Here is a 26,686-nt window from a genome sequence, read left to right as displayed (position 1 = left end):
TTATATGTGGGAAATTGTTTTCCTATTTTTTTACATGAGAAGTATCTGTTATTATACAATGGAATACTTTGGACTATAAATTCTTACTTGGAAAACAATTTCCACTATAAAGACTACCTACAGCACATGAAATAGACGTCCCATACCTAGTGATAAAAAACTGTTTTTAATGTTTGATTTTGAAATCTTCAACTTAATACATTAGCAAGAGAAGATGGATAAAGATCAGGAAAAATCCTTTTTATGTTGAAATCAATACACGAAACCATTCTTTCAGCATATAACAAAATAAGAGGCAACATAAAGGAACAAGATGCCAACATAGATATACAAACCCAGATCTTGACTACAACCAAAGAACTAACAATGCAGAAAGTAACAGGAGAAGTGGAACAACTAAATACTAAGACAGAGGACCCAACTGACCAACAGATCCAGCCAACGGGAAAATTAGAAAAGAGAGTAACAACATTGAAAATGGAAAAGCCTTTTTACATAAATCAGAAAAAAATTGAGGAAAAGGAAGAACAGATTGAATGGAAGATAAACTTATTAGGACAATTGTGGGAAATTGGAGTAAAGGGGAAGTGATTAAATGAATGCAATTGGGCTGGTCCTTCCAAAAAAACTGTAATTAAATGGTCTTTCTTATTTCAAATAATACATATAATAATAGAGGGAGAGCTGTTTGAGGATTCAAAAGTATTGACATGGAAGGTTAGTTGGCAAAGGAAAAAAGCCAGGGTAAGGCTGAAAGAAACTAGGGTTTTGATTTATTAGAGGGGATTTTATATTACTGATTAGAGGGTTGAATATGGTGGAAAATAGATAATTTTTAGAAAATAGAATAAGATTATATGTAAATAGATAAGATGTGTATTTAGAATATTAGATTTTGTTATTAAAAGGGAAAAATGTAGAAGTTGAGATGAGGGAAACTCTTATCACCTAAAGCTTGGAAATTATAATACCAAATGTTAAGTTGAATATTTAGGGGAAATTAAAGCCTAGGGGGGAAGTAATAATAATAATAATAATAATAATAATAATAATAATAATAATAATAATAATAATAATAATAATAATAATTATTATTATTATTATTATTATTATTATTATTATTATTATTATTATTATTATTTAATTTCTATACCGCCCTTCTCCCGAAGGACTCAGGGCGGTGGTGTACAGGGCAATACAATAAAAAATACAATGTACAAAATTTAAGAAGGAATTAAATAGTGTAGCCCAAAATTACAATAAAAATTAATAAAATTAATATTAAAATACCCCACTCCCATCAGACCAGGCCGGCTTGTTCAAATAAATAAGTTTTTAGGAGCGAAGGTCAGGAGCCATCCGGAGCTCAACCGGTAAACGGTTCCAATGGTCTGGCGCGCCCACAGAGAACGCCCTTCCCCTGGGGGCCGCCAGTCGACACTCTTTGACCGATGGCACCCTGAGGAGGCCCTCTCTGTGGGAGCGCACTGGATGAAGGGAAGTTGATGCCGGCAGCAGGTGCTCCCGTAGGTAGTCCGGACCCATGCCATTTAGGGCTTTATAGGTCATTACCAGCACCTTGAATCTCACCCGGAGGCCAACTGGAAGCCAATGCAGCTTGCGGAGTAGAGGTGTTACATGGGAGTATCGGGAAGCCCCCACCACCAGTCGCGCGGCCGCATTCTGCACCAGCTGAAGCCTCCGAGTAGTCCTCAAGGGCAGCCCCATGTAGAGAGCATTGCAGTAGTCTAAACAAGAGGTCACGAGCGCATGAGTCACCGTACGCAAGGCATCCCGGTCCAGATAGGGCCGCAACTGGCGCACCAGGAGAACCTGGGCAAAGGCCCCCCCTAGTCACAGCTCCTATATGTTCTTCCAAGGAGAGCTGTGAATCTAGGAGGACACCCAAGTTGCGAGCCCTATCTACGGTGGGTAATATCTCATCCCCCATAATTACATAATAACAGGACATTGATTGTATATAAGGATTGAATGCAAACACAATTATGTATAAGCTCAAAATATTGATAAATGTAACAAAGGTGGTTTTACTTAGTTGATAACAATCAGAACTATATTAGCTCAACATGAGATAGTAGGTATTAAGGGAAAAAGAGACAAAATATCTGATGTTGTAACTTGGAATTTGTGCTAAAGATTTATCTATGTTATTGAGTTATTGATTACCCAGTCACCACGTTGCTTTTTAAATTTAATTGTAAAATTAGAAAACTAATAAAATATTATTAAAAAAGAACAAATGCACATAAAGCTAAAATTGAGAAGACAGCAATAGACAGCAAATGCCACTTCTGCAAAGAAGCTGAAGAAACAGTGAGTCATTGGATTACCTGCTGCAAGAAGTTCGCACAGACTGACTACAAACAATCGCATGACAAAGTAGCAACAATGATATATTGGAAGATCTGCAAAAAATATCATTTGCTTGGAAGCGAGAACTGCTGGGACTATGAAATAAATGTATAGAAAATGAAGAAGCTAAAGTACTCAGAGATTTTAGAATTCAACAGAAAGCACCTGCCACATAAAACCCCATACTTAACAATTGTCGATAAGAAAGATAAAAAAAGTTTGTATAGTGAATTAGATTGTACTTCAAGATAGCAGAAGAGAAGAGAAACAACTGGAGAAAATAACAATACGAAGGCCCACAAATAGAAATAAAATGACTGTGGCAAACAAAAGTAAAGTTGGTACCAATAGTCATAGGCACCTTGGGTGCAATCCCAAAACAACTGGAGCACCACTTGAACACTATCAGCATTGACAAATTCACCATCAGTCATTTGCAAAAAACAGCTTTACCCTGCAACAGCTTACATCCTGCAAAGATATTTGTAACACCATCAAACATTCACATCTGCCTATCCAGTTTTTGGGAAGGACTTGATAGGTAGACAAAAAAAATTCAGTCTAAACAACTGGCTGACTGTGTGACGAACTATAATAATAATGACAAATTCATTAATTTATTAATTATTATTGATAAATTCATTAGCATTGACAAATTCATCATTAATCAATTGCAAAAGGCAGCTTTGTCCTGAACAGCTTATATCCTGTGATGATACCTCTAATGCCATAAAACATCAACATTTGCCTATCCCAGGTACTTGGAAAGGACTCAATAAATAGATAAAAATGCCAAATCCAATCCAAACATCTATGCAACAGATAAATAGTAATACACACATACGGTTTGTGTGTGTAAAATACGGTTTGTTATATGAGTTAAATGCCTTTATTTATTCAATTTATATTCCACCTTACATTAGCACTTCAAGGTGATATACATAGCACTCCGTTTTCTAGTTTTTCCACAACAACCCTCTCAAGTAGGTTGAGATGAGAGTGAATAACTTTCATGAGTTGCCAGTTTCAGTTAAACAACTTTTCCAATATGCTATGTTTTTAAAGTAGGAAAAGAATGAGAACAGCTGGATCCAGACTTAAAGTATTAAATCAGTGGAACATGAAATCATAGTTTACTTTCTCTGATTTCAAGGTCTAGTCTATAGCTTGGTTCTCATATTCAATAAACAATGGTTAAACAAGTCATGGTATAGTATAGCTCAAATCCAACAGAAGTATATCTTATGTCAGTACAAATATGAAATATTTACCAATTACATGAATTAAAAGAAAATGCAAGAAGGCTTTGTTAATTTCAGGCAAATAAGTTATTTCTGTCATTGTGAAAGACAGAACACCAGTGTCCTCTCCTGTGATGGATGTATATTTTATAATCCAGGACCTGCAAGACCAGTTGGAAGATATGATGGAAGATGCTGGTGAAATTCAGGAAGCATTGGGTCGTAGTTATGGAACTCCAGAGATAGATGAAGATGACTTGGAGGCAGGTGAGTTACCATTAAACACTGATATACTTATAGCCAGAGCTTGGTGAGTTCAGTATAGATAATTTAATTTCTATTTATACAGTGTTGTCTTGATTATAAGCAAATGGCAGAAAGTGTAAAATATATATTTTATATGGGGGTCAATAATACAGCAAATATAAAAAATTTGAATTCCCTTCAGTTTCAATTTATTATAGCCATTTGCCAACAAACAAATAAAAAGAAACAAAGAAAAGACCAAAAAAAGTATTACTGTATATTGCATTCAGCCTTCTGTTTCACTGTGGATCTCCTGCTGCATCTTGAAGTTAGGTAACCAAACTACAGAATATTGTTTCATTAAAATGCTTGTCTGCAAAAAGGAAGTATTTTTGTAAAAGCCATATAGAAATCTAAATGAATATATAAAGAGGGGGCAACATGATAGCATTATTCCAGTATTTGAGGGGCTGCCACAAAGAAGAGGGCATCAAACTATTCTCTAAAGCACTAGAGGGCAAGATAAGAAACAATGGTTGGAAACTGACCAAAGAGAGAAGCAAACTGGAATTAAGTGAGGACAATTAACCAGTGGAACAGCTTGCCTTCAGAAATTGTGGGTGCCCATCACTGGAGATTTTTAAGAAGAGGCTAGACAGTTGCTTGTCTGAAATGGTATAGGTTCTGCTGCTCGAGCAAGGGACTATACCTCCAAGGTCCCTTCCAGCTTTATTCTATTTTAAATACAGTATATTAGCTTTCCAGAAATGCTAGGGTTTTTAATTGCTGTACTGTTTGAATTTAAATCAACCTCACTCCTCTCTAAATTTCACTCATTTATTAGACATTTTCTGTCCACAACATAATTTTAGAACTAGAAGCACTGGGTGATGAACTTCTAGCTGATGAAGACAGCTCCTATCTTGATGAAGCTGCAACCGTTCCATCAATTCCAGAGGGAATGCCAACTGAAGTGAAAAATAAAGTGAGTTACTCTTCACTCTGTCACCTCCACTGTCACATAGCACATAGTAGTCAATAGAATTTAGAGAGCAATATTCACCAAAACATATTGGGGTTGTTGTTTTTTTTAAAAAAAACCCATCTTTTAAGCAACAAACAATAGGCATATTGGAAGTATTTATTTTTATTTCCATTTTATTGCTGTGATAATTTGAGAATTTATGCATAGTAGATTAAGGGGTTACAAACACTTCAATAGTTTGTTTTCTTAAATTCATATCAAATATTACAATTGGTATAACCATAGTTTGTTGACTAAGGCAAAGTGATGTGGTTCACATAATTCTAATCTATAAATCATTTGAAATGTAACAAATAAATTCATGTGTGACATACTACATGTAATACATTATCTAATTTTTAATTTTTAAATTTGTAAAGCTGTCCAATTCAAACAATTCTGGGTAATGTACTATGCAAAAAATGAACAATAACAAAACAAAATCCACTAGGTACACTAAATACATATAACATATAAAATAGTGAGTAAGCAACATAATAGAACAGTTAATTTAATTTAATTTAATTTAATAATTTAATTTGTATACCGCCCTTCTCCCGAAGGACTCAGGGCAGTGAACAGGGCAATACATAATAAAAAACAGGATACAAAAATTAAAAAGTGATTAAACAACTATGCCCGTAGTAATTGATACATATTAAAAGTTAAAACTAATTATAAAAAAAAAACCAACCCCATCCCGTCAGACCAGGCCAGCTTGTTCAAAAAAGAAGGTTTTGAGATCGCGCCGGAAGGAGCGAAGGTCGAGGGCCATCCGGAGCTCAACCGGTAAGCGGTTCCACAGGTCTGGCGCACCCACAGAGAACGCTCTCCCCCTGGGAGAGCGTCGTTAATGTCTGCAGGAAAAGCCAGGTCTTCATGGTTGCCTAAAGCAGGGCTTTTCAACCTTTTCATCCATTGTACTACTTTTAGGATATGGCAACATCCAAGTACCACCAGTCGCCTAGCAAGGTGTCAAAAATGTGATGACCAAAAAAAAAGGAAAAAAGTGATGAAGTACAGGTAGTCCTTGACTTACAACAGTTGGCTTAGTGACTGTTCAAAGTTACAGTGGCACTGAAAAAGTGCCACCTAAGCCACAGCTGAGCAAGACACCTGCCTGCCTGACTGCCCGGTGGCACTTTTCCTCCTGTCCGAGGTTTTCATTGTGAGCATTTCTGTTGAGGATTGGCAGTGGGGGGGGGGTGTTTGGTTTTTATCCCCCCCCTCTGCTGGGTGGTTGCAGCAGGTTTTGGTCACTTCACATGATCCCGGGACTCTGTGACCGTCATAAATATGAATCAGTTGCCAAGCATCTGAATATATATCACAAGACCCTGGAGATGCTGCAACATTCCAGCTGATCGGTCGTTCTTCTGGGCTCAGAAGCGCCAGGATCAGTGCCGAGCTCCAGCTGGAGCCTGGTGCTAATCCTGGCGCTTCCATTGAGCCCTGAGATCCCTGCAGCTCCAGCCATCTCTTGCTCAGGCTTATGCAGTGCTGCCATTCCCCTCCCTCGCTACCACTTTTCTAGGATGGTCACGTACCACCTGCCAGGTGCCAATGTACCACAGGTGGTACCCGTACCACTGGTTGAAAAGCTCTGGCCTAAAGGCAAGAAGTGTTGGGGCCTGCCAAATATTGTTCTAGAGAACAGTGCAACCACAGAAAAAGCATGGTTCCTTGGTCCTATAAGATGGCAAGAAAAAGAAGAAACCTGGAGCATTCTTCCCTGTGGGAGTATATGGCAGGGCTTTTCAACCTGTGGTACGCGTACCACTGGTGGTCTGTGAGCACCTGGCTGGTGGTACGCGGCATTGCCTTCCTCCCCCACCACCTCCTCCCCCTCCCCCGCTCCTTACCACCTCACTTGCTGCTGGAAAACATGTTGCTTGCCGGCAGCCTGCAGGCGAAGAGCACAGGCGCACAGTGAGACCCCGCCCTCCCTTGGACTTATTGCCAGCAACCTTCCCCCAGAAGCAAGCCTGAGCCTGAAGGGGACAGAGACATCCTCGGCAGGTAGATGTTCATTTTCTTTTCCTCCTCCCTCTCCTCTTCCCGATGTTCTTTATGGAGGGGAGAGCAAAGCGGCAATGAGTCCCCAGGACTCATCCCGCAGCAGCAGGTGGGAATCAAGGCCCACATTTTTTTCCTGATCCGCGCCAAGGTAGGCAAAGCCATCAGAATGTGGAGGAAAAAATGCGCCCGCCTGACTCCCTCCCCCCTCCACTGTTGGTGACTCTGTACAGCTGGCCCTGACCTCCACCGACTGGAGCCTGTCGGCGGAGGTCAGGGCCAGTGGTACAGAGTCAGCTGATCAGCGGCCCTGTGTATGCATCCTCTCGGGCCAGCAGGAGCTCTGGCGAGTTCATAAGGCTGGCCCCAGCCTTCACAAGTGGAAATTGAGGGAGATTGCCAGGAGCACGAGATCGGCGTTTCTCAGCCCACACACCTCACAGTCTCCCTGTCCTTGTTTCAGTTTGCTTTCTGCAACAGAAAGCAAGCTGCAACCTAGCGGGAGAGATTGCAGGAGCGTGAGATCGGTGATCTCGCGCTCCTGACAGTCTCCCTCTCTTTGTTTCAGCTTGCTTTCTGTTGATCAGCGCGTGCTGAGAAATGTCAATTCCCTCTGCTGCGCCATCCCAATTGCTTTCCTTGCAGCAAGGCAAGCAGTTGGGACGAAGACTCAAGATCCGGCGTTTCTCCGTGAGCGTTGATCAGCATGCGTGGAGAAATGCCAATTCCCTCTGCTGCGCCATCCCAATTGCTTTCCTTGCTGCAAGTATTTACTGGCCTCACTTAGCAACCTCAAGCTCCCAGAGAAGACAGGGAGGGAGGAGGGAAGGTGAGGAGGGAGGGGGAGGTGGGAGGGAAGGAAGGAAGGGACAAAGAAGGCGGTAAGAAAGGAAGGAAAGAAGGAAGGGACAATGGGAGAGATGGCGGGAAGGAGGGCACCCACCCCAATCCCACCCCCCTCCACCAGAGACCCATGGATTCCCCCCACACAGGCACCCTGCAACCTGAGTGATGAGCTGCCCCCCCAGCCATTGATTTCGCTTGTCAAAAAGTTGCAAAAGGTGATCACATGACTCTGGGACACTGACCGTCATTAGTATGAATCAGTTTTCAAGCATCCAAATGTAAATCACATGACCCTGGGGATGCTGCAACAGTCATAAGTGTGAAAAGTGGTCATAAGTCACTTTTTTTCAGTGCCGTCATTACTTCGAACAGTCACTAAGCGAAATGTTGTAAGTCATTTTTTTTCCTTTTTTTTTTCTTTTTGGTCAACCTTGCTGGGCGACTGGTGGTACTCGGAGAGTGCCTTATCCTAAAAGTGGTACAATGGGTGAAAAAGTTGAAAAGCCCTGGTATATGGGATGAGCAATTATTCTTGGAAGAAATTATACAGTCTTATGTCATGTTGGAATGGGACAATTGACACCAGTCATATTTCTGCGCCTACTTTTCCATGGGCCCCTCACTGCAGTCGACCTACCCTGTTGTTTCAGGCGATTCAGTGAGGGACGCTTGTCCCTGGGTGATTTGCTGTGCAGGACAAATAAATGCACCTCCCGGTGGCCAGGTGGAGTGGGCAGAGGCAGCCCAACCCTTCCAGGCTCCCTTAACTTTTGCAGGACAGAGGAGGGCCTGTCCTATCCTGGCCTAAGCCAGACCACCAGAGGAGGTGATGTGCACCTGGCACAGCCCCTTCAGTAGCAGCAGTGGCATCAGCCCAGTAACAGTTGCTCACCCTGTGGTCAGGCTACATTTGTAGCCACATTCCAGCTACATCCCAGCTCCAGCCTTGCCAACATTCATTGGCACACATCCGACTTGGGAGGGCCTGAAAAGGAAAAACGAGACTCTGCTATGATTAGAACCTTGGCCTTTGGGCAGGCAGGCAGACGTGTGGCCAGTCTCCTTGGTGACATGGATATTGCGGCGGTCAGTCAAGCGATGTTTGAGTGCCCCCCCACCCCTGCATGCACTCTGGTTGCATTGCTTCAAAAGAGTGATCTCCTGGTGTAGCTGCCAGAGTATCTTGCTAGGTAATTGCTGCAAGAACTGCAGACTGTACTCCAGCTCGGGGGCCACCCACCTAAAGGGGTATTAGTGGCAGGGGGGCAAGTGAGGCTCAAGCGGTGCATGCTCTGCTTCCCTGTGATGCCCTCAGGGCTGTGGCAGCACTTGTATGACTTGGGCTTTCTGCCTCTGAGCTACCTGCTGCACTGGCCATGCATGGGACAAGAGGAGGCTGGCCCTTTGTGCCCAGTGCCCCTAGTCTGGCCGATGCCCCCCTGCCACAAATAGCCCCTCAAGGCATGCAGCTCTTGCTATAATAAAACAGCAAGATGCTCGACCAGCTGCACCAGATTAACCAGTTGAAGCGGCACAATCAGGGTCCATGGGGGGGTCCATGTGGGGCCGCTTGAGCTTTGCTCGCCTGATTGCTGCGGCATCTGCCTATCTGTCCACCGTGGCCACATGCAGGTACTCCTGGAAGGAGGGACCACCTGCACAAAGTCACGTGCATCCATAGAGTGCACAAGCAGCCAAAGCATAAAATTTTTATACTGTATAAAAACACACACACACATTATAATTATATAATAATGTAACCTTGCATTCATGCAACTTCAGCAACATTAAGCAACAGTTCTATATGAAATTCTTCTGTGAGAAAGATGAGTTTCTAAATCTGAAAATAAAACATAACTATACTATACAAATAAATGTGCATACATACACATTCCTTGTATGTCTGTCAGTAAAACAAAGCTTACATTGTACATACAGTGCACTGCCCCAAGCACATGAAACTTTAATTTTTCCATAGCAATTTTTTAAAACAAGTAACTTAACAGGCAGGCTAATAGCCCTGTAATTGTCAGCATAGGCATATCTGCTTTGTTAAACTGTCCCATCACCTTATTTGTGATGCTATTTTGGTTAGGCTAGAAGCATTTTGTAATTTGTGATTGGGTACTGTTTTCAGTCACAGCCCCATTATAGTTCTTAATGATCAGGTTTGGTCTTGTTTGTAACAAGACCAAAGCTCTAGCTTTGTAACAGAATTCTCCAAACACATGTATTTTACTCCAGCTTAAAACACATTTGATAATCATGTGAGTATTGAAATATTTTAAACATCCCTACAATATTTGCAGGAATAATTATTCCCAAGTCATGAATTGGTTACTTCCTTTTTCATATGAAAGTCAGCTGAACTTTTTTTTTGTTATCTTCATATAGGATTTGGGCTTACAACATATCTATTTGTATTGTTAACTTACTAACTTGTTCAATTAACTTCGTAAAGCAATCATATCACAGTTAAATAATTAATATTTATAAGATCTTTTGATGAGTGATCAGTGCTTGACATATGGACATAATACTTCACTGTTTGCTAGGGCAGATTATCCTTGATCTAAATAAGATTATTGCAGTATTAATCTCTATTTAAAATGAGTTTGCATAGTTTGGGGACAAAGCAACAGTTAATCATAAGTTTTGTATCTTCATTCTCACAGGATGGGGTACTGGTGGATGAATTTGGACTCCCACAGATTCCTGCAACATAATTCTGAAGTTCCAAAGGAATGTTGTTTTTCATATTATACATTTCTGAGCAAAAACAATTGAGGGGGTTGAGTCTATACTTTTGCAATATCACGTAATAACACTATGTTACGGAATAAAAATTGATGATAATTTTTTTAGAAAATATTACAGCATTAAAGATTTTTTATTAATGCCAAGAAATTAACATTACTTTTCTTTCTGATATATTCAGAGTTCTAAAATTTGGTTTTGTGTAAAATACATAAAAATACAGCTTTTTGTTAGATTATTGTGCTTCTGCAGTGTCTTCTAATATGTCTCTGAATCTGTTTCTTGATAAAGTAAGATTATTGGATTTATTCACATTGTTTTTATACTAGATCCTTATCCTGATTGCCTTGCAAGTCCCTCTAAGTATTTAGTCCTAAAGATTTTTCAAAACAGAAATCTCATGCTGATCTAAAAGAGGTGGTGATGTCACCAACTATCAGCCAGGATCCAATAGACTGAATTTAGCCAAGGTGGGACTGCAGTTTGAGTAACTATAATGTTATTTGTCTTCATCCACTAGTTTTAGAACAGAATTTGGCACGTAGGTAGACAAAATCATTCAGACAGAAATATTATACTATGAGACACGTAAGGCACTGCTATTTATTCATGGGGTGGTGAGTTGGACTTGCAATCTGATGGATCCATTTTCTTTGTGTTACAAGTATGTAATAGTAGGACTTTTTATTTGACATCTTGGGAATTATTCTGTGTTTAGTAATATTTCAACTTGCTAGTCTGGTTATTGAATGCAATAAAAATACTGATTCTAATTTATTCTTGCCTTCCATGTTATTTAATATCAATATGAAGTCACTGAAAAGATAGTTTGCCCCTTTGAAATTACTGCCCAATACTCTGATGACACTCAGTTGTAAATCTCTTTTTTGGAGCTTGGGATTTGATATTTTCAGGTTAATAGCTTTAGGGGTGAATGTGGAAGACCTGAATTTGGAAGAATAAATTGAAACCAGTCAAGATGTTATTGATCTGAGGGATTAGATTTTGTTAGGTAGACATTTTTAATGGAATTAAAAATGTTCTGGGTAGTTACCAAGGTGTCCTTCTAGATGACTGGATATCTACATGACATTGATGCAAAAATAACATGTGTCAAGTACTGACAGAGTTAAGTTCACCCCTACCTAAAGAAGATGGACCTGACTTCAGTGACTTATTTGCAGGCAATACTAAGGCTGAACTATTGCAATATGATCTTTAGCCAACAGTTCTTACTTAAAGCTTGCAGTCTTTCAGACTGGAAATTTTCAGCTGCTTCATAATGTGGCAACTTAGATGTATATGGCTCCTTTGAGATCCCACATTATCGCAGGCTGGTACAGTTGCACAGCTTGCTGCCTGCCTTTTGAACCAAATTAAGCAAGTTTGCAACAGTCAGCATGAATATGGGTCCTGCCACAGAAGTGTTTAGCATTAACAACTATTTATGCTTTCTCTAAGAGAAGTATGATCTATTGGAATTGAGAAAAACCTTTTCCATACTTCAGACTCAAAACTATTTTTTAACTGTTTGAATGTTACAAGCTATTCTCCCAAAGCATCTGAAGGCAGGACAACAAGCAATGGATGGAAACTAACCAAGGAGAGAAGCAACCTAGAACTAAGGAGAAACTTTCTGACAGTTACAACAATTAATCGGTGGAACAACTGCCTCCAGAAGCTGTGAATGCTCCAACACTGGAAGTTTTTAAGAAGAGACTGGACAGCCATTTGTCTGAAATGGTATAGCACAATTGGCCTTTTTCACAGCTATCGCCCATTGAATTTCATATCTTCACTGAGTTATTCATTTTTACTTTAATATCTTCTTCTTGTTAGTTATTAATAGCTCAGATCATGTGTCAATACAGGGAGTGCAGAATTATTAGGCAAATGAGTATTTTGACCACATCATCCTCTTTATGCATGTTGTCTTACTCCAAGCTGTATAGGCTCGAAAGCCTACTACCAATTAAGCATATTAGGTGATGTGCATCTCTGTAATGAGAAGGGGTGTGGTCTAATGACATCAACACCCTGTATCAGGTGTGCATAATTATTAGGCAACTTCCTTTCCTTTGGCAAAATGGGTCAAAAGAAGGACTTGACAGGCTCAGAAAAGTCAAAAATAGTGAGATATCTTGCAGAGGGATGCAGCACTCTTAAAATTGCAAAGCTTCTGAAGCGTGATCATCGAACAATCAAGCGTTTCATTCAAAATAGTCAACAGGGTCGCAAGAAGCGTGTGGAGAAACCAAGGCGCAAAATAACTGCCCATGAACTGAGAAAAGTCAAGCGTGCAGCTGCCAAGATGCCACTTGCCACCAGTTTGGCCATATTTCAGAGCTGCAACATCACTGGAGTGCCCAAAAGCACAAGGTGTGCAATACTCAGAGACATGGCCAAGGTAAGAAAGGCTGAAAGACGACCACCACTGAACAAGACACACAAGCTGAAACGTCAAGACTGGGCCAAGAAATATCTCAAGACTGATTTTTCTAAGGTTTTATGGACTGATGAAATGAGAGTGAGTCTTGATGGGCCAGATGGATGGGCCCGTGGCTGGATTGGTAAAGGGCAGAGAGCTCCAGTCCGACTCAGACGCCAGCAAGGTGGAGGTGGAGTACTGGTTTGGGCTGGTATCATCAAAGATGAGCTTGTGGGGCCTTTTCGGGTTGAGGATGGAGTCAAGCTCAACTCCCAGTCCTACTGCCAGTTTCTGGAAGACACCTTCTTCAAGCAGTGGTACAGGAAGAAGTCTGCATCCTTCAAGAAAAACATGATTTTCATGCAGGACAATGCTCCATCACACGCGTCCAAGTACTCCACAGCGTGGCTGGCAAGAAAGGGTATAAAAGAAAGAAATCTAATGACATGGCCTCCTTGTTCACCTGATCTGAACCCCATTGAGAACCTGTGGTCCATCATCAAATGTGAGATTTACAAGGAGGGAAAACAGTACACCTCTCTGAACAGTGTCTGGGAGGCTGTGGTTGCTGCTGCACGCAATGTTGATGGTGAACAGATCAAAACACTGACAGAATCCATGGATGGCAGGCTTTTGAGTGTCCTTGCAAAGAAAGGTGGCTATATTGGTCACTGATTTGTTTTTGTTATGTTTTTGAATGTCAGAAATGTATATTTGTGAATGTTGAGATGTTATATTGGTTTCACTGGTAAAAATAAATAATTGAAATGGGTATATATTTGTTTTTTGTTCAGTTGCCTAATAATTATGCACAGTAATAGTCACCTGCACACACAGATATCCCCCTAAAATAGCTATAACTAAAAACAAACTAAAAACTACTTCCAAAAATATTCAGCTTTGATATTAATGAGTTTTTTGGGTTCATTGAGAACATGGTTGTTGTTCAATAATAAAATTAATCCTCAAAAATACAACTTGCCTAATAATTCTGCACTCCCTGTATGTATGTAACCTTGAGGGTATTTCCTCAATGTGCATCACTCCACAATTTATTTAAAATTATTGTCTTCTAATTGTTGTTTCTTCCCAGCATGTTCACCAGTTTGTCTAAACAATTTGTGATATTAACAGTTCTTATGCTAGATAGTAAGTCATGACAGAATCTATATATTCATCACAAAACTATGTTTCTAAATAATTAAATTGTTCAAAACCAAAATGCTCTGTGACCCCAGAATATACACAGTACAAACGGTAGGTTTATTCTTTTTATTGCCACCTGTAATGTTCAAATATTCATGAAAGATATTGGTATAAGTTGCTGATTTGATACTTTAGTTTTCTAGTACACCCAGCCATTTAAAAGATGTGCTAATAGCTCTGTGCATTTAATAGTTACTAGAATTCATTGGTTTTCCTACATTCTGAAAAGTCTTTATCATGGTTAGGAGCCTTTTCTCTTTTTTTAATCAAATTTTATTAAATTTTGTTTGCTCATTGTTTATATACTCATAATTCATATTAATAAAATTCAGTGTATTCTTTCAGTGTTTTTAATCCTAAAGGAAAAAATATTTTTCTAAATTTTAAAATATTAAACTTTTTAAAAAACATTTCTAAGATCAATAAGTTCTAACATCTTTTTTTTTACTTTTTAAACTTCTTAACATACACAAATACATTAAACTTTGGGAGTTATTCAAACATAAAAAGACAGAAAATAAACATTTACAAAGCCATTTTATAAACATAATACTACATTAAAACTTTCTTTCAGTACATATGTCAGACTTGTAAAGATGCATCCTAACTTTTCATTGCATTTAGGTCACTCCCTCAAGCTTATCCTTATAGGATAAAATCTTTTTCTTCTAGGAATGTCTTTCAACTCCCAATGTTGGAAATGTAAATGTAAAGAGGGGACTTTTTACCATTTATGGTGGGCATGTGATAAAGGAAGAAAATATTGGAATAGGATTTATATGTTAATACAGAAAATTCTTAAGTAAATATAGAAAGAAAACCAGAGACTTTTCTCTTGGGGCTAATGGACAAAGAATATGGAACTTTGATGTTATATATGTTGACAGCAGCAAGATTACTCTACCCTCAGAAATGGGGTAGACTGCATTGATTCCTACAACATGTCAGAGTCCTTACCAGCCCTGGTTCCACAAATGATAAATGATGGTCAACAAGGTAGCTGGCTAGGCAGCAACAGTCTGACCAGTGTTTATTGACGGCAATTAACAGCAAATTAACACAGGAATGGTTACAAAAACTGATGGAGCTAGCAGAGAGGGCTAAATTGACTGTACTGATTAAAGAAAAGAATACAATACTTTTATTGTCATGTGGAAACCGCTTCTAGATTTTGTGCTTAAGGTGGAAAAAAAAGAAAATTAGATAAATTTAATGTTATTGAAATGGCTAGTTTATATTATTTTGTAAAAGTAAAAAGTTGAGGTCTGAAGTTGATAGCCTATTGCACCAAAGGAAGTTGGAAGTCAATGCCTTTTTCCCCCCTTACCTCACTTCTGTATTCCCCTTTCCCTTCCCCTTTTCTGATATTTACTTTTATATTTCCATTGTATTGTATAACTAATAAAACATTGTAATAAAAAGGAGTGTCTTTCAAGTCCCATTTCCTCCACAAATTTTTAACAACCATGGGAAAAAATCCCAAAGCTGTTCTATTAAAAATTGTATATTAACGTGAAGTTCTTCCACATAAAGTCATCGTCTTCTCAGAGATCAGTTCTCTTTTACTCAAAGAATTCTCAACCTTGTTAGTTTCCATGAAGAAAAAGTCCCAAACCGGTCCTCTTGTAAATTTTTTCAAAAGTCTTGTTTCACTTGTGCTAATAGAATGTCAGATTTGTATTTCAAAATTGCAGTTATCTGCATTGTCATATATTTGTGAAGTTGTCTCAGTGTTTTGGTAATTTTGCTCTTTTTTATATCATCTTTAATACCGATTTGATTTACAAAATAAGTTGTTCTCTGTAAAGATTTATGAACAATTTCTCTAACACAGGGCTTTTGAACTTGTAGTACATGTACCATCAGTGGTACTTTGGCACCTGGCAGGTGGTACATAACCATCCTAGATAAGTGTAGAGTGGGAGAGAAATGAGCTGAAGTGGCAGCAGCGCTGCACAAACCTGAGGGAGAGACATCTGAAGCTGCACGGCTGTTGGAGCTCGGCAGAAGGCCCAGGATTGGCGCATGCAGTTACAAGCTAATCAGCACTTCTGCAGGGCTGTTGGGGCTTGGCAGAAGCCCCAGGATCGGTGCATGCGGCTACATGCTGATCTGCACTTCTGTAGGGCTGTTGGGGCTCGGTAGAAGTCCCAGGATCAGTGCATGCGGCTACATGCTGATCTGCACGGCTGTTGGAGCTTGGTGGAAGCCCCAAGTTGACGCACGTAGCTACATGCTGATTGGTGCTTCCAACACTCCCAGAAGAAAAAAGGGTGGAGAAAGGAGAGGATATAAAAGGAGGTTTTGGCGGGAAAGGATGACAGAACGAGAAGGGGACAAAGAGAATGGAGAAGAGGCTTTTGTGAGAGAAACAGGAGAAAGGGAGAAGAGTAAAGGCTTTTGTGAAAGAAGCAGTGAGAAAGGAGAGGAAAAGAGGCTTCTGTGGGAGAAAAAGTGAGAAGAGAGAAGAGAGGCTTGTGAGGGAAGCAGTGAAAAGAAAGGAAAGAAGAGAAGAGAGCTGTGAGAGAGGCAATGAGAAGAAAGGAGAAGTTTCTGGAGAGAAACAGGGATCAATGAAGGAGTAGGCTGTGAAAGAGAGAGGAGAGGGAGAATGGAAGAAGGGTCAACCAGCCTCCTGACCACCATGGTAGTGATGCATGTTAATAAAAATGAATAAATTTGTCATATGTTCATCAATGCAAAGGTAAAGCAATTCAGTAAAGGAACCGCCACAGAAGAAATTAAAACCTGTACTTTTTTCCGTTTTTTTGGTCAAGTTTTTGACACTGCTAAGCACAGGTGGTATCCAAATATTGTCATGTCCTAAAAGTGCAATCTGTGAAAAGGTTGAAAAGCACTACTCTAACAAAAGACTCGAGCTCAGGTTTAAGCATCTTCGTAACTCCATCTAATGGTCAAAAAGTTATTTTTATTTTTTTAATTTGTTTTTTCTTTTTCTAGTCAGAGTTCATAAAAATTGGGGAATTTTAATAACCCACAACAAAACCAGAGCTATAGATTATTTCAAAAATAATGTAATAAAACTGTAAGATCCTGCCTCAACTAGTCCTCCCAAGGAAGTAGAACTCTTAAAACAGGCAGTCTCAAAAGGAACTTTTATTGAGAAATAGTGATAGCAAGGGAGCAAAGCAAGATCTGAAGTTTTCCCGTGCTAAAGTCACATTAAACTATTCCCTTCCTAAACCCTACCCCAACAGCCAAATGTCCGGTTTCAGTTCACCCAATCCCCACGTGCAAAGTTGTTATGGGAACCAAAGTGATAAGCACAGTTCCCAGGCACCATTCCTGGGGTTTTGTTTCTCTTTCAATATCTTCCCATCAAGGTAGAGATAAGGCAGATGACCCATGGCACATTCCTTCTTCTCTTCACACCCAGAGACATTAAAGGAATAACAAACAAATTGGAGGAAACCCAGATCCCCCCCCCCGCAGCAGAATGACAAAAACCACAAATTTCTATCCTCCTACTTCTCCATCAAAATTAAGAAAAGATACTTTACACTTCCTTCTTTTAGCTTGCATCCAGCAACCCTTTTCCTTGTTCTTTAACAATAAAGCCTCAAAAATGGTACAAAGTTTCAAAACGGAGTAAAAGGCTGGGACTAAAGAAAGCTTCGTTTAGTTAATAAAGAGAATAATTTCATAGATTAAGAAATGAAAGGCACAACTTATTGTCTGTTTGAAAAATAAATTCCAAAATGACTGTTTTATCCAACAATTGCAGCCTGGCCTCCCAGCTTCGGCTCACCAGCTGCTTAAAAGCACAGCTTCTGAAACTACTTTCAGACGGTTGCTGTTTTCCAAGGATCTTGACTCTTGAGCGATGATTCTAGGACTTTTTCTAACCCAGGAGAATCAGATAAAAGGAAAGCCTGTTCCTTCTGTTAGTAAGTTGGAAAAAATTGACAGTCCAAAGACATTCTCTCTGGGTATGTCAGTTGCTGGCCATATCACAGGAAATCTCCATTTCAGAGCCTTTTCTCATGTGACTCATTGTTTTATTTAAATGACTTTTATTGCTACTCACCTTATGTGTCAGAATTCTGAGTGACTCACAAAATCACAATAAAGCCAAAGGAAACAATAAAGCCATAAAAATAAAATATCTCCTGTTTAACATTTACATGAAACTGCTGGGTGAAGTCATCTGACGGCATAGTGTGCAGTATCATCAGTATGCTGATGTTATCCAGTGGCAGTGTACATTTCTATCCTTGGCTGATTAGGTGATAACTGTTGTGATGTACAAGTGCTTGGAGGCAGGAAGGAACTGAATAGGGATGAGCCAGCTTTGGGTCAACTCTGGCAAGGTGAAGTGGCTTTGGATTTTTGCCTTGTCATCTTTGACTTTGGAAAGATTGCACTACATTGGACTGAGCTCGTCTGCAATTTGGGGATCTTTCAGGATGTGCATCCCATGCTTCTGGCAGCTGTGGCTAGGGCAACTTTGCACAGAAGTTTTGTGTGCCTATCACACCCTTTCTTGGACCAGAAAGTCTTCTTCACTGTCACTCATACCTTTGTCAATTCCCATTTGGAATACTGCAATATGCTTTACATAGAGCTGCTCTAGCTGCTCACTTGGAAGTTACAACTCGTGTAGAATGTAGCAGTGGCACTGTATTTTTTCATGGGTTCAGCCATGTTACACCTCAATTGTGTGAGCTGCATCAAGTCCCAGTTTCCTTCCAACTGCAATTCAAAGTGCTTTAAAGCCCTAAATGGCATAGCACTGGGTTGTCAACATGCCTATCGACAAGGATATGCCTGTGCCACTAGAATGAGTAAAGTAGGCATACTCCCTATCTCTTCCCTATGCTATTACTCTCACACACACATACACACACCATTCAGGTCACACATCAACCCCATCCACATCTGATTTACAGGCAAGCTCAAAAATATCTATACAAACAAACCACAAAGAAACCACTTAATTGGTTTTATCTGCACTGACACTTGGCCGCAGCTGCCACTGGTAAGAGATTGCCGGTGGGTAACACCCAGGGATAGGGCCTTCTCAGTGGGGGCGCCTGCCCTTTGGAACCAGCTGCCAATGGAGCTGAGGACTGCCCCTGACCTCCGTTCATTCCGCCGGGGCCTGAAGACCTGGCTCTTCAAGCTCTCTGGCCCAGGCTGAGGATTCATCTTATTTTAACTGGGGTTTTATTTAGGTAGGGACACATATAATTTTTTTAAAAATCTGTTTTTAACTTTTGTATTTTGGTTTTTTAATCACCCTGTAAACCGCCCTGAGTCCTTCAGGAAAGGGCGGTATATAAATGTAATAAAATAAATAAATAAATAAATAAATAAATGTATCTCTTCAGGAAATGGAATTTTTTCAAGATAAGGAAAATCTCTTAACACAATACTGGATCTGGACACCAGAGCCCTTATAAAATTCCAAATCAAGAAAGAGATACATATAAGATCAACACATCCTACAGGGCAAAAAAGAATTATCCTGTCCAGACTTTGTATGTCCCCATGAAAGGTACACCTCATGATTAAAGCCCACTATATTAATATAAATACTCTTCAACATTCTGATTTTGTAGCCTACTTTTATCAGCTGAATTGTGCATTTGTTTTGCTGTTCAATAAACTCTACCTCCACTTCAAGCAGGTGTCCTTTGCTTATTTACCCAGCTGCAGAATGGACTAGACATTTCTTCTAGCATAACTTTAATTTTTGGCTGAAATTATTACACAGCCAAGCTGCATTGGTTCCTTTAATTATAACAGATAACTACAACTCCATTTGAGAAAAAAAAACACTTCCAACACTCTTTTTGACAATGGATTAAGACAAGCCAACTCAAGTTTAAAACAAAGGATTATAAATATAGAAGGTCAGTTGGATTATGCAGCTTGTATTAGTGATGTATTTAACAACCAATTTACAAAATACAAATCAGCCAATTATATAGATAAGAATTCTGTTTCAAATTTCAGATTTTTATCCTTGGTTTAACGCTTTCTCTACAACAGTGCCTAATCATTAGCAAATCTAAATAAAAAAATAATGGTGTCTGGAAGAAACCATCAGAGATATAAGTGGCAATTAGATGGTGAACCAATTGAACATTTATTTATTTATTTATTTATTTATTTAATTATATTTATATACCGCCCTTCCCCGAAGGACTCAGGGCGGTTTACAGGGTGATTAAAACGAAAAATACAAAAGTTAAAAACAATTTTAAAAAAAATTATATCAATCTCTGAACAAATAAAAACCCCAGTTAAAATTAAAGTTAAAATTCTCAGAACAGGTTAACACCTTTGTATATTTGGGGGTAACTTTTTCCAAGACTGTATCTTGGGCCTGCCATTATCAACAGAGTACATTTAGAGCAAAAGCCTGTTTGAATTTACGGCTCATACTAAAAACCATAGATACCCAGGGTCCCTACTCCTATTAATCAAGGTTTATAAGGCTAAGGTTACCACAATGCTCTTGTATGGAGCTGAAATTTGGGGTCTTTACTCAACCACAGTCCTAGAACAAAAACAGTCCCAGCATTTGAGATGTATTTTGGGTGTAGATCCAAGAACGTCTGCTGCAGCAGTTAGAGCTGAATTGGGAATTTATACAATTCATGCATTATCTAAAATTGGAGCTTATAACTACTGGTGCAAAGTTAATGAAATGGAGACTGATAGACTCCCCAAGTTATGCCTACTAGAGCAAATGAAACTACAATCACAAATCTCCTGGATCATCAAACTAACACATTTTGTAAGAAGCTGTGGCCTTTCTGTCTCTTCCGTAACAGGAGAACAATCCAAAAAAAGAGTTGCCCAAAAAATTAAGGATATAGAAGCACAAACTGATATAGCTATCCTTAGTAAGGTGGGTAACTTGAAATGGCTGAGTAAATACAAATGTACTTTTCAAGTAGACAGTTATTTGAAGTTACAACTGCTAAAACATCTTAGGGAGATATTTACGCGAGCGAGATTCAATAGCTTGACACAATGGTCAGATATGGGAGATTTCATGCTATACCCTACAATGAGTGTCTCTGCATTTGCAGAGCAGCAGAGGTAGAAGACCCGGCTCACATCCTATTTGACTGTTGCCTTTATAAGAGGGTGAGAGACAGGTATCTTGGTCTATATACCAAACGAATGACCCATTGGGATCCCCATATCAAAACAACTTACCTTATGTCCGGCCAGAACTTGAAAATAACATTTAACGTAGCACAGTACTTAAACAAAATGGTTCGGTTGAGATATGCATATGTGGGACTGATTGGGGTAGACTGCAAGGGGCGACTCCGAAATATAATTTTATATTTTATCTATATCTTAAATTATTATACACTATTACAATTTCATTTTAGATTGCATTTTATTCCCATTTCATTTTAAATCATATTTTATTCTAATTCCATTTTAAATTGTATTTTATCAAATTCCATTTTAAATTGTTTTTATCAAATTTTAGTAACAATTTGTTGCTGGAACTTTGCACTTTGATATGGCCCAAGGGCTAATCAATAAAGACTTAATTAATTACAACAGTGCCAAAAGGGATATACAAGAAAATCTCCTTTGGTGAATGATGGTGTTCCTGTAGTACAGCTGCAATAGAAACTAAAATCCATGTCTTGTACAAAGACATAATCCATGTCTTTGTACAAAGTTGTACAACGACTTTTATTTGCAGTAGATATCCGTGCTCATCTTTAAATGCCAAAAGCATTCTGCCTTACTTTATTTACGCTACATATTAGGCAATTAAAAAAATTCTATATTCATTAAAAATTGCTACATTTTGTAAACTCAACCATATCTCAAGCTGTGACTGTTGATGGTTATTTTATTATGGAACTGTTAGATTCATGGCTCCTGCTAGAAGAACAGATGGAAGTCATGGCCAAGAGAAGCTTCCTATTTGATTTATCAGTTGCTTTTGGTAAGCCTTTGGGGACAGCAGGAACAAAAGGTTTAAATTACAAGGATGTTTTTGCTAGTAAGGGAGAGGAAATTTCGGTCTGCTAAGTATTGGGTTATTTAGATGTGGACTTTCTTGTTTTTCTTTGAAGATGTTTCACTTCTCATCCAAGAAGCTTCTTCAGAATCCTACACCACCAAGCTGAAGGCCTGCCTACCAGCGAAGATGGGAAAGAAAAAAACCCTAAAACACATCAAGGAAGCCCTCAGAACTTGTGGCTATCCCAAGTGGGCTTCATCAAATCCCCCCAAAAAACCAGCAGTAGCTCCTCCATAACAGACAAAGAAGAAAACAATAAACGAAGCAACATAGTCCTTCCATATGTTGCAGGAATATCGGAAAAGCTCAGGAGGATCTTCAGCCAATATAACATGCACACTTGAAACCCAAGAATACACTAAGGGAGAAGCCTGTCTACTCCAAAGATAAAACACCCAGATACAAACTGAGCAACATGATATATGCAGTATAATGCAGTGAGCCATGTGCAGATCACTTCATAAACGGCATAACAGAACAAATCCATCAGGATAAGATTCAGAAGTCCATCTGCATTTAAAAGACAAAGACCATTCTTTCGAAGACAGCAAAGTCCACATTTTGGACAGAGAGGACTGCTGGTTTGAAAGAGGGGTCAAAGAGGCCATCTATGTCAAAACTGAATAGCCCTTCAGTCTACAACGCAGTCCTTTCAACAGTTCCAAGAAGGCTCCATACCCATTTGCACTATGCAGGTGACCCTGACAACACAGATAAACATTCAGGTGACCTCAATGATCTAAATGAATGCAAATGACCTGCTGTCTCCAAGGAGTATAAATCCTTCCAATCTCCACCATTCAGTCAGCTTCCTGGATGAGAAGTGAAACATCTTCAAAGAAAAACAAGGAAGTCCAGTTGCCTCATGAAAAAGCATCTTTGGGGCACTATCTTGTATTAAACTGAATTGTGTAAATTGATTAGTCACGTCAACCTGATACACCATAGCAGGGAATGCTAGGGGGTTCCCTCTCCAAAGGTGGTCTTTAGCAGGACAAAGGCCTTCTCGGTGGTGGCTCCCTTTGTTGAACATTATCATCTTGGAGATAAGACTGCCCCCAACTTTGACACTCTTTCACAAGGTGCTAAAGCATGGTTTTGTCAATGGGCCTGAGGACCCCAGAATGGGATGGAGTCCATCAAATGTTTTATTTACTTGTTGTCGCCAGGGGGATGGGGGTGTTATTATTTTTTGTAATGGGGTTTTAGAGTTTAGCCTAGAGTCACTGAATAAATTGGGTGGTCATGTACATTTTCTTAAATAAATAAAAATAAATAAATGAAAGCAGCATGTAAATGATATTAATAAATAAATATTTTAAAGAAAATTATTCCATATGTCTTGAAAAAATTACATGTGGCTTAATTTACCTTAACTGATAGATTATCATAGTAGACTAATATAAATCATATCAAAATGGATTGCTATTGCTTAAGAAAATAATTCTTTAATTTATTGAACATTTTATCACTGTTTTATCTGGAAAGAACAAACTAAAATATCTACAAAATATAAGAAAATCTACCGTACTTGCAAAGACAAACAAGCATAAAACATTTACTTTAGATGAGAAATATTCATTTCTTAATATAAACATTTTCTTCTCTGTAGGGAACCATTTGATTTGAAAATAATAGTTATATTTGTTGTGTCTTGATTCCAATCTATCTGACAATGATAGGAAATTAACCAGACCTTTCCTGAATTGCTTCATCTAGTACTAATAGTTGCATTTTTAATAGCAGTATATTCATTTTTTTTGTTGTTACGAATACAAGCACAACCATTAACATGTTTTGGACAAAACATCTGATTTATATATTTTATTTTTTTCCTGTTTTATCACATACACTAGCATCACTTAGGACCCAGCATATTTTCTGGCTTTACCCACTGATCAAATTGTTCTGCTGTAAGAAATCCAAGTTTGATAGCAGTAGCTTTTAATGTCATCCCTTCTTTATGTGCAGTTTTGGCAATCTTGGCTGCTTTGTCATAACCTAATAAAAAGGAAAAGTACGGCATATGAGATTAATTCTGTATTTTGGACCACTAAGAAACAACTTCAGTGACAAGTCACCCAAGGCAACCAACTAGAATTGTACTACTATGTTTCCCTGAAAATAATACCCGGTCTTAAGTTTTTGTCTTACTTTAGGACCATTGCAGCCAGGCCTCCCATGCCCCGACACCTGTTGTGAGGTTGCACGAGTTCTTCTGCAGCCACATGCCATATGGTGCATTGCGCCAGTACTGCTGCTCACGGCACGAGGCTGCGTGGCTCGCGACAATTGCGCTGCTGCCACTGCTTGCGGCAGGGAGCTGTGTGGCTCATTGCACTGATACACTGCTGCCAATGCCTGTGACATCAGGCTGCATGGTTTGTTGCACCAATCGTGCCACTGCCATCACTTGCAGGAGGCCAGGCATGACATCACGCCAATTGCACCAGTTCCGCTACTCGCAGCAAGAAGCTGCGTGGCTCATCATGTCGATCACGCTAGTGCCACCACTTGCTGCCTCCTGCAGCAAGCGGCAGCACCGGTGCGATTGTTGCAATGTGCCACACAGCCTCTTGCGAGAGGCAGCATCTGTGTGATCAGTGCAACAAACCACGCTGTATCCTGCCATGAGTGGCAGCAGTGATGTGATCGGCACAATGCGCCACACAGGATCCTGCTGCGATCAACAGCAGTGGTGCGATTGGTGGCAGTGGCGCGATTGATGCAATGGACCTTGTGGCCTCCTGCTGCAACTGGCAGCAGCAAAGTGATGTACCATGTGGCGTGCTGCCACAGAAGAACATGGGCAGTGGTGCGCCTGAGGTAGGAGCGAGGGAGGCCTGGCTGCAGCAGTCCTAAAGTAAGCAGGTACACTGTGCTTAGGGCAGCTCCAACCCCCACCTAGCTTGATTTTTACCTGTGTGCCTCGCCCCAAATTAGGGCTTATTTTTGGGGTAGCACTTATACTGGGCGAACATGTAAAAATCAAGCTAGGGCTTATTTTTGGTATAGGGATTATTTTTGGGGAAACACAGTATCAAAGGGGCACAGTACACACAAATGTGTAGTACTTATGCAAGTAGCAACCAATAAACTGAACCAGGATAGTAAAAGTTGCAGGATGTATCAATACTGCATACTGAAGACCAATAATTTAAGTGAGGGCTAGTCCCAGTAGAATCCAAATATAATGTTAATAATTTTAAATCAGTGCTAAATCACTTTTCCTGAATCACAGATTATATCAGCCTTAAATAGTTTATAGTTTATTATATTTGTATACCGCCCTTCTCCCGAAGGACTCAGGGCGGTGAACAGGGCACATATAAAATACAAGGTACAAAAGTTAAAGAGAGAATTAAATACAAAGCCCAAGCTAAAACAATAAATAATAATGTAAAAAACCACAATAAAAAACCCCAACACATCTCCCATCAGGCCAGGCCGGCTTGTTCAAATAAATAGGTCTTCAGATCGCGTCGGAAGGAGCGAAGGTCGGGCGCCGTCCGGAGCTCAACCGGCAACCGATTCCATAAGTCCGGGGCGCCCACAGAGAAGGCCCTCCCCCTGGGGGCCAGCAGATGACATTCTCTGACCGGTGGCACCCTGAGGAGGCCCTCTCTGTGGGAACGCATAGGGCGGAGGGAAGTTGACGCCGGCAGCAGGTGATCCCCGAGGTACTCCGGACCCATGCCATGTAGGGCCTTGAAAACCATTACCAAAACCTTGAATCTCACTCGGAAGACAACTGGCAGCCAATGCAGCTCGCGGAGCAGAGGTGTAACATGGGAGTATTGGGAGACTCCCAACACAACTCTCGTGACTGCATTCTGTGCCAGTTGGAGCCTCCGAGTGGTCCTCAAGAGAAGCCCCATGTAGAGAGCGTTGCAGTAGTCCAAACAACAGGTCACGAGCGCATGAGTGACCGTACACAGGGCATCCCGGTCTAGATAGGGCCGCAACTGGCGTACCAGGCGAACCTGGGCGAAGGCCCCCCTAGTCACAGCCACTATATGGTCTTCCAAAGTAAGCCGCGAATCTAGGAGGACTCCCAAGTTGCGAGCCCTATCTACGGGGGGTAATAGCTCACCCCCCCATGGAAAGAGATGGAATATTCTGAATATCCCGGGATGCCGGTATGCACAGCCACTCAGTCTTGTCGGGGTTGAGTTGAAGTCTGTTCCTCCCCATCCAGACCCGGACTGCCTCCAGGCAACGGGACATCACGTCGAGGGCATCAATGGGGTGGTTTGGGGTCGAAATAAAAAGCTGGGTATCATCAGCATACTGATGATACCCAACTCCAAAACCACGAATGATCTCACCCAGTGGTTTCATGTAGATGTTGAACAGGAGAGGCGAGAGAACCGACCCCTGAGGAACTCCACAAATGAGAGACCTCGAGGTCGACCTCTGCCCCCCTGCCAACACCGACTGCAAACGTCCCAGGAGATAGGAGGAGAACCACTGAAAAACTGTCCCTCCCACTCCCAATCCCCTGAGACGCCGCAGCAGGA

At 40.2% G+C, this 26,686-nt stretch overlaps 2 protein-coding genes across 2 annotated transcripts in view; one reads left to right on the top strand and one right to left on the bottom strand.

Moving 5' to 3' along the window:
- The window catches only part of CHMP5 (charged multivesicular body protein 5), a 64,923-nt gene extending 53,643 nt beyond the window's left edge, over window positions 1-11,280 (top strand). Inside the window, exons 6-8 of the mRNA XM_083377173.1 lie at window positions 3,773-3,881; window positions 4,733-4,845; window positions 10,422-11,280. Of these exons, the coding sequence (XP_083233299.1) occupies window positions 3,773-3,881; window positions 4,733-4,845; window positions 10,422-10,472 (273 nt within the window). The 3' untranslated portion in view covers window positions 10,473-11,280. The remainder of the gene's footprint in view (window positions 1-3,772; window positions 3,882-4,732; window positions 4,846-10,421) is intronic.
- Window positions 11,281-23,602: 12,322 nt separating this feature from the next.
- FH (fumarate hydratase) overlaps window positions 23,603-26,686 on the bottom strand; it is a 42,919-nt gene continuing 39,835 nt past the window's right edge. Inside the window, exon 10 of the mRNA XM_083377124.1 lies at window positions 23,603-24,167. Within this exon, the coding sequence (XP_083233250.1) occupies window positions 24,025-24,167 (143 nt within the window). The 3' untranslated portion in view covers window positions 23,603-24,024. The remainder of the gene's footprint in view (window positions 24,168-26,686) is intronic.

The sequence above is a fragment of the Vipera ursinii genome (genome assembly GCF_947247035.1).
Source record: "Vipera ursinii genome assembly, chromosome: Z".
NCBI classification, from domain to species: Eukaryota; Metazoa; Chordata; class Lepidosauria; order Squamata; family Viperidae; genus Vipera; species Vipera ursinii.
Note: the sequence above shows the minus strand (reverse complement) of the source record. Positions and strands in the feature narration are given on the sequence as shown.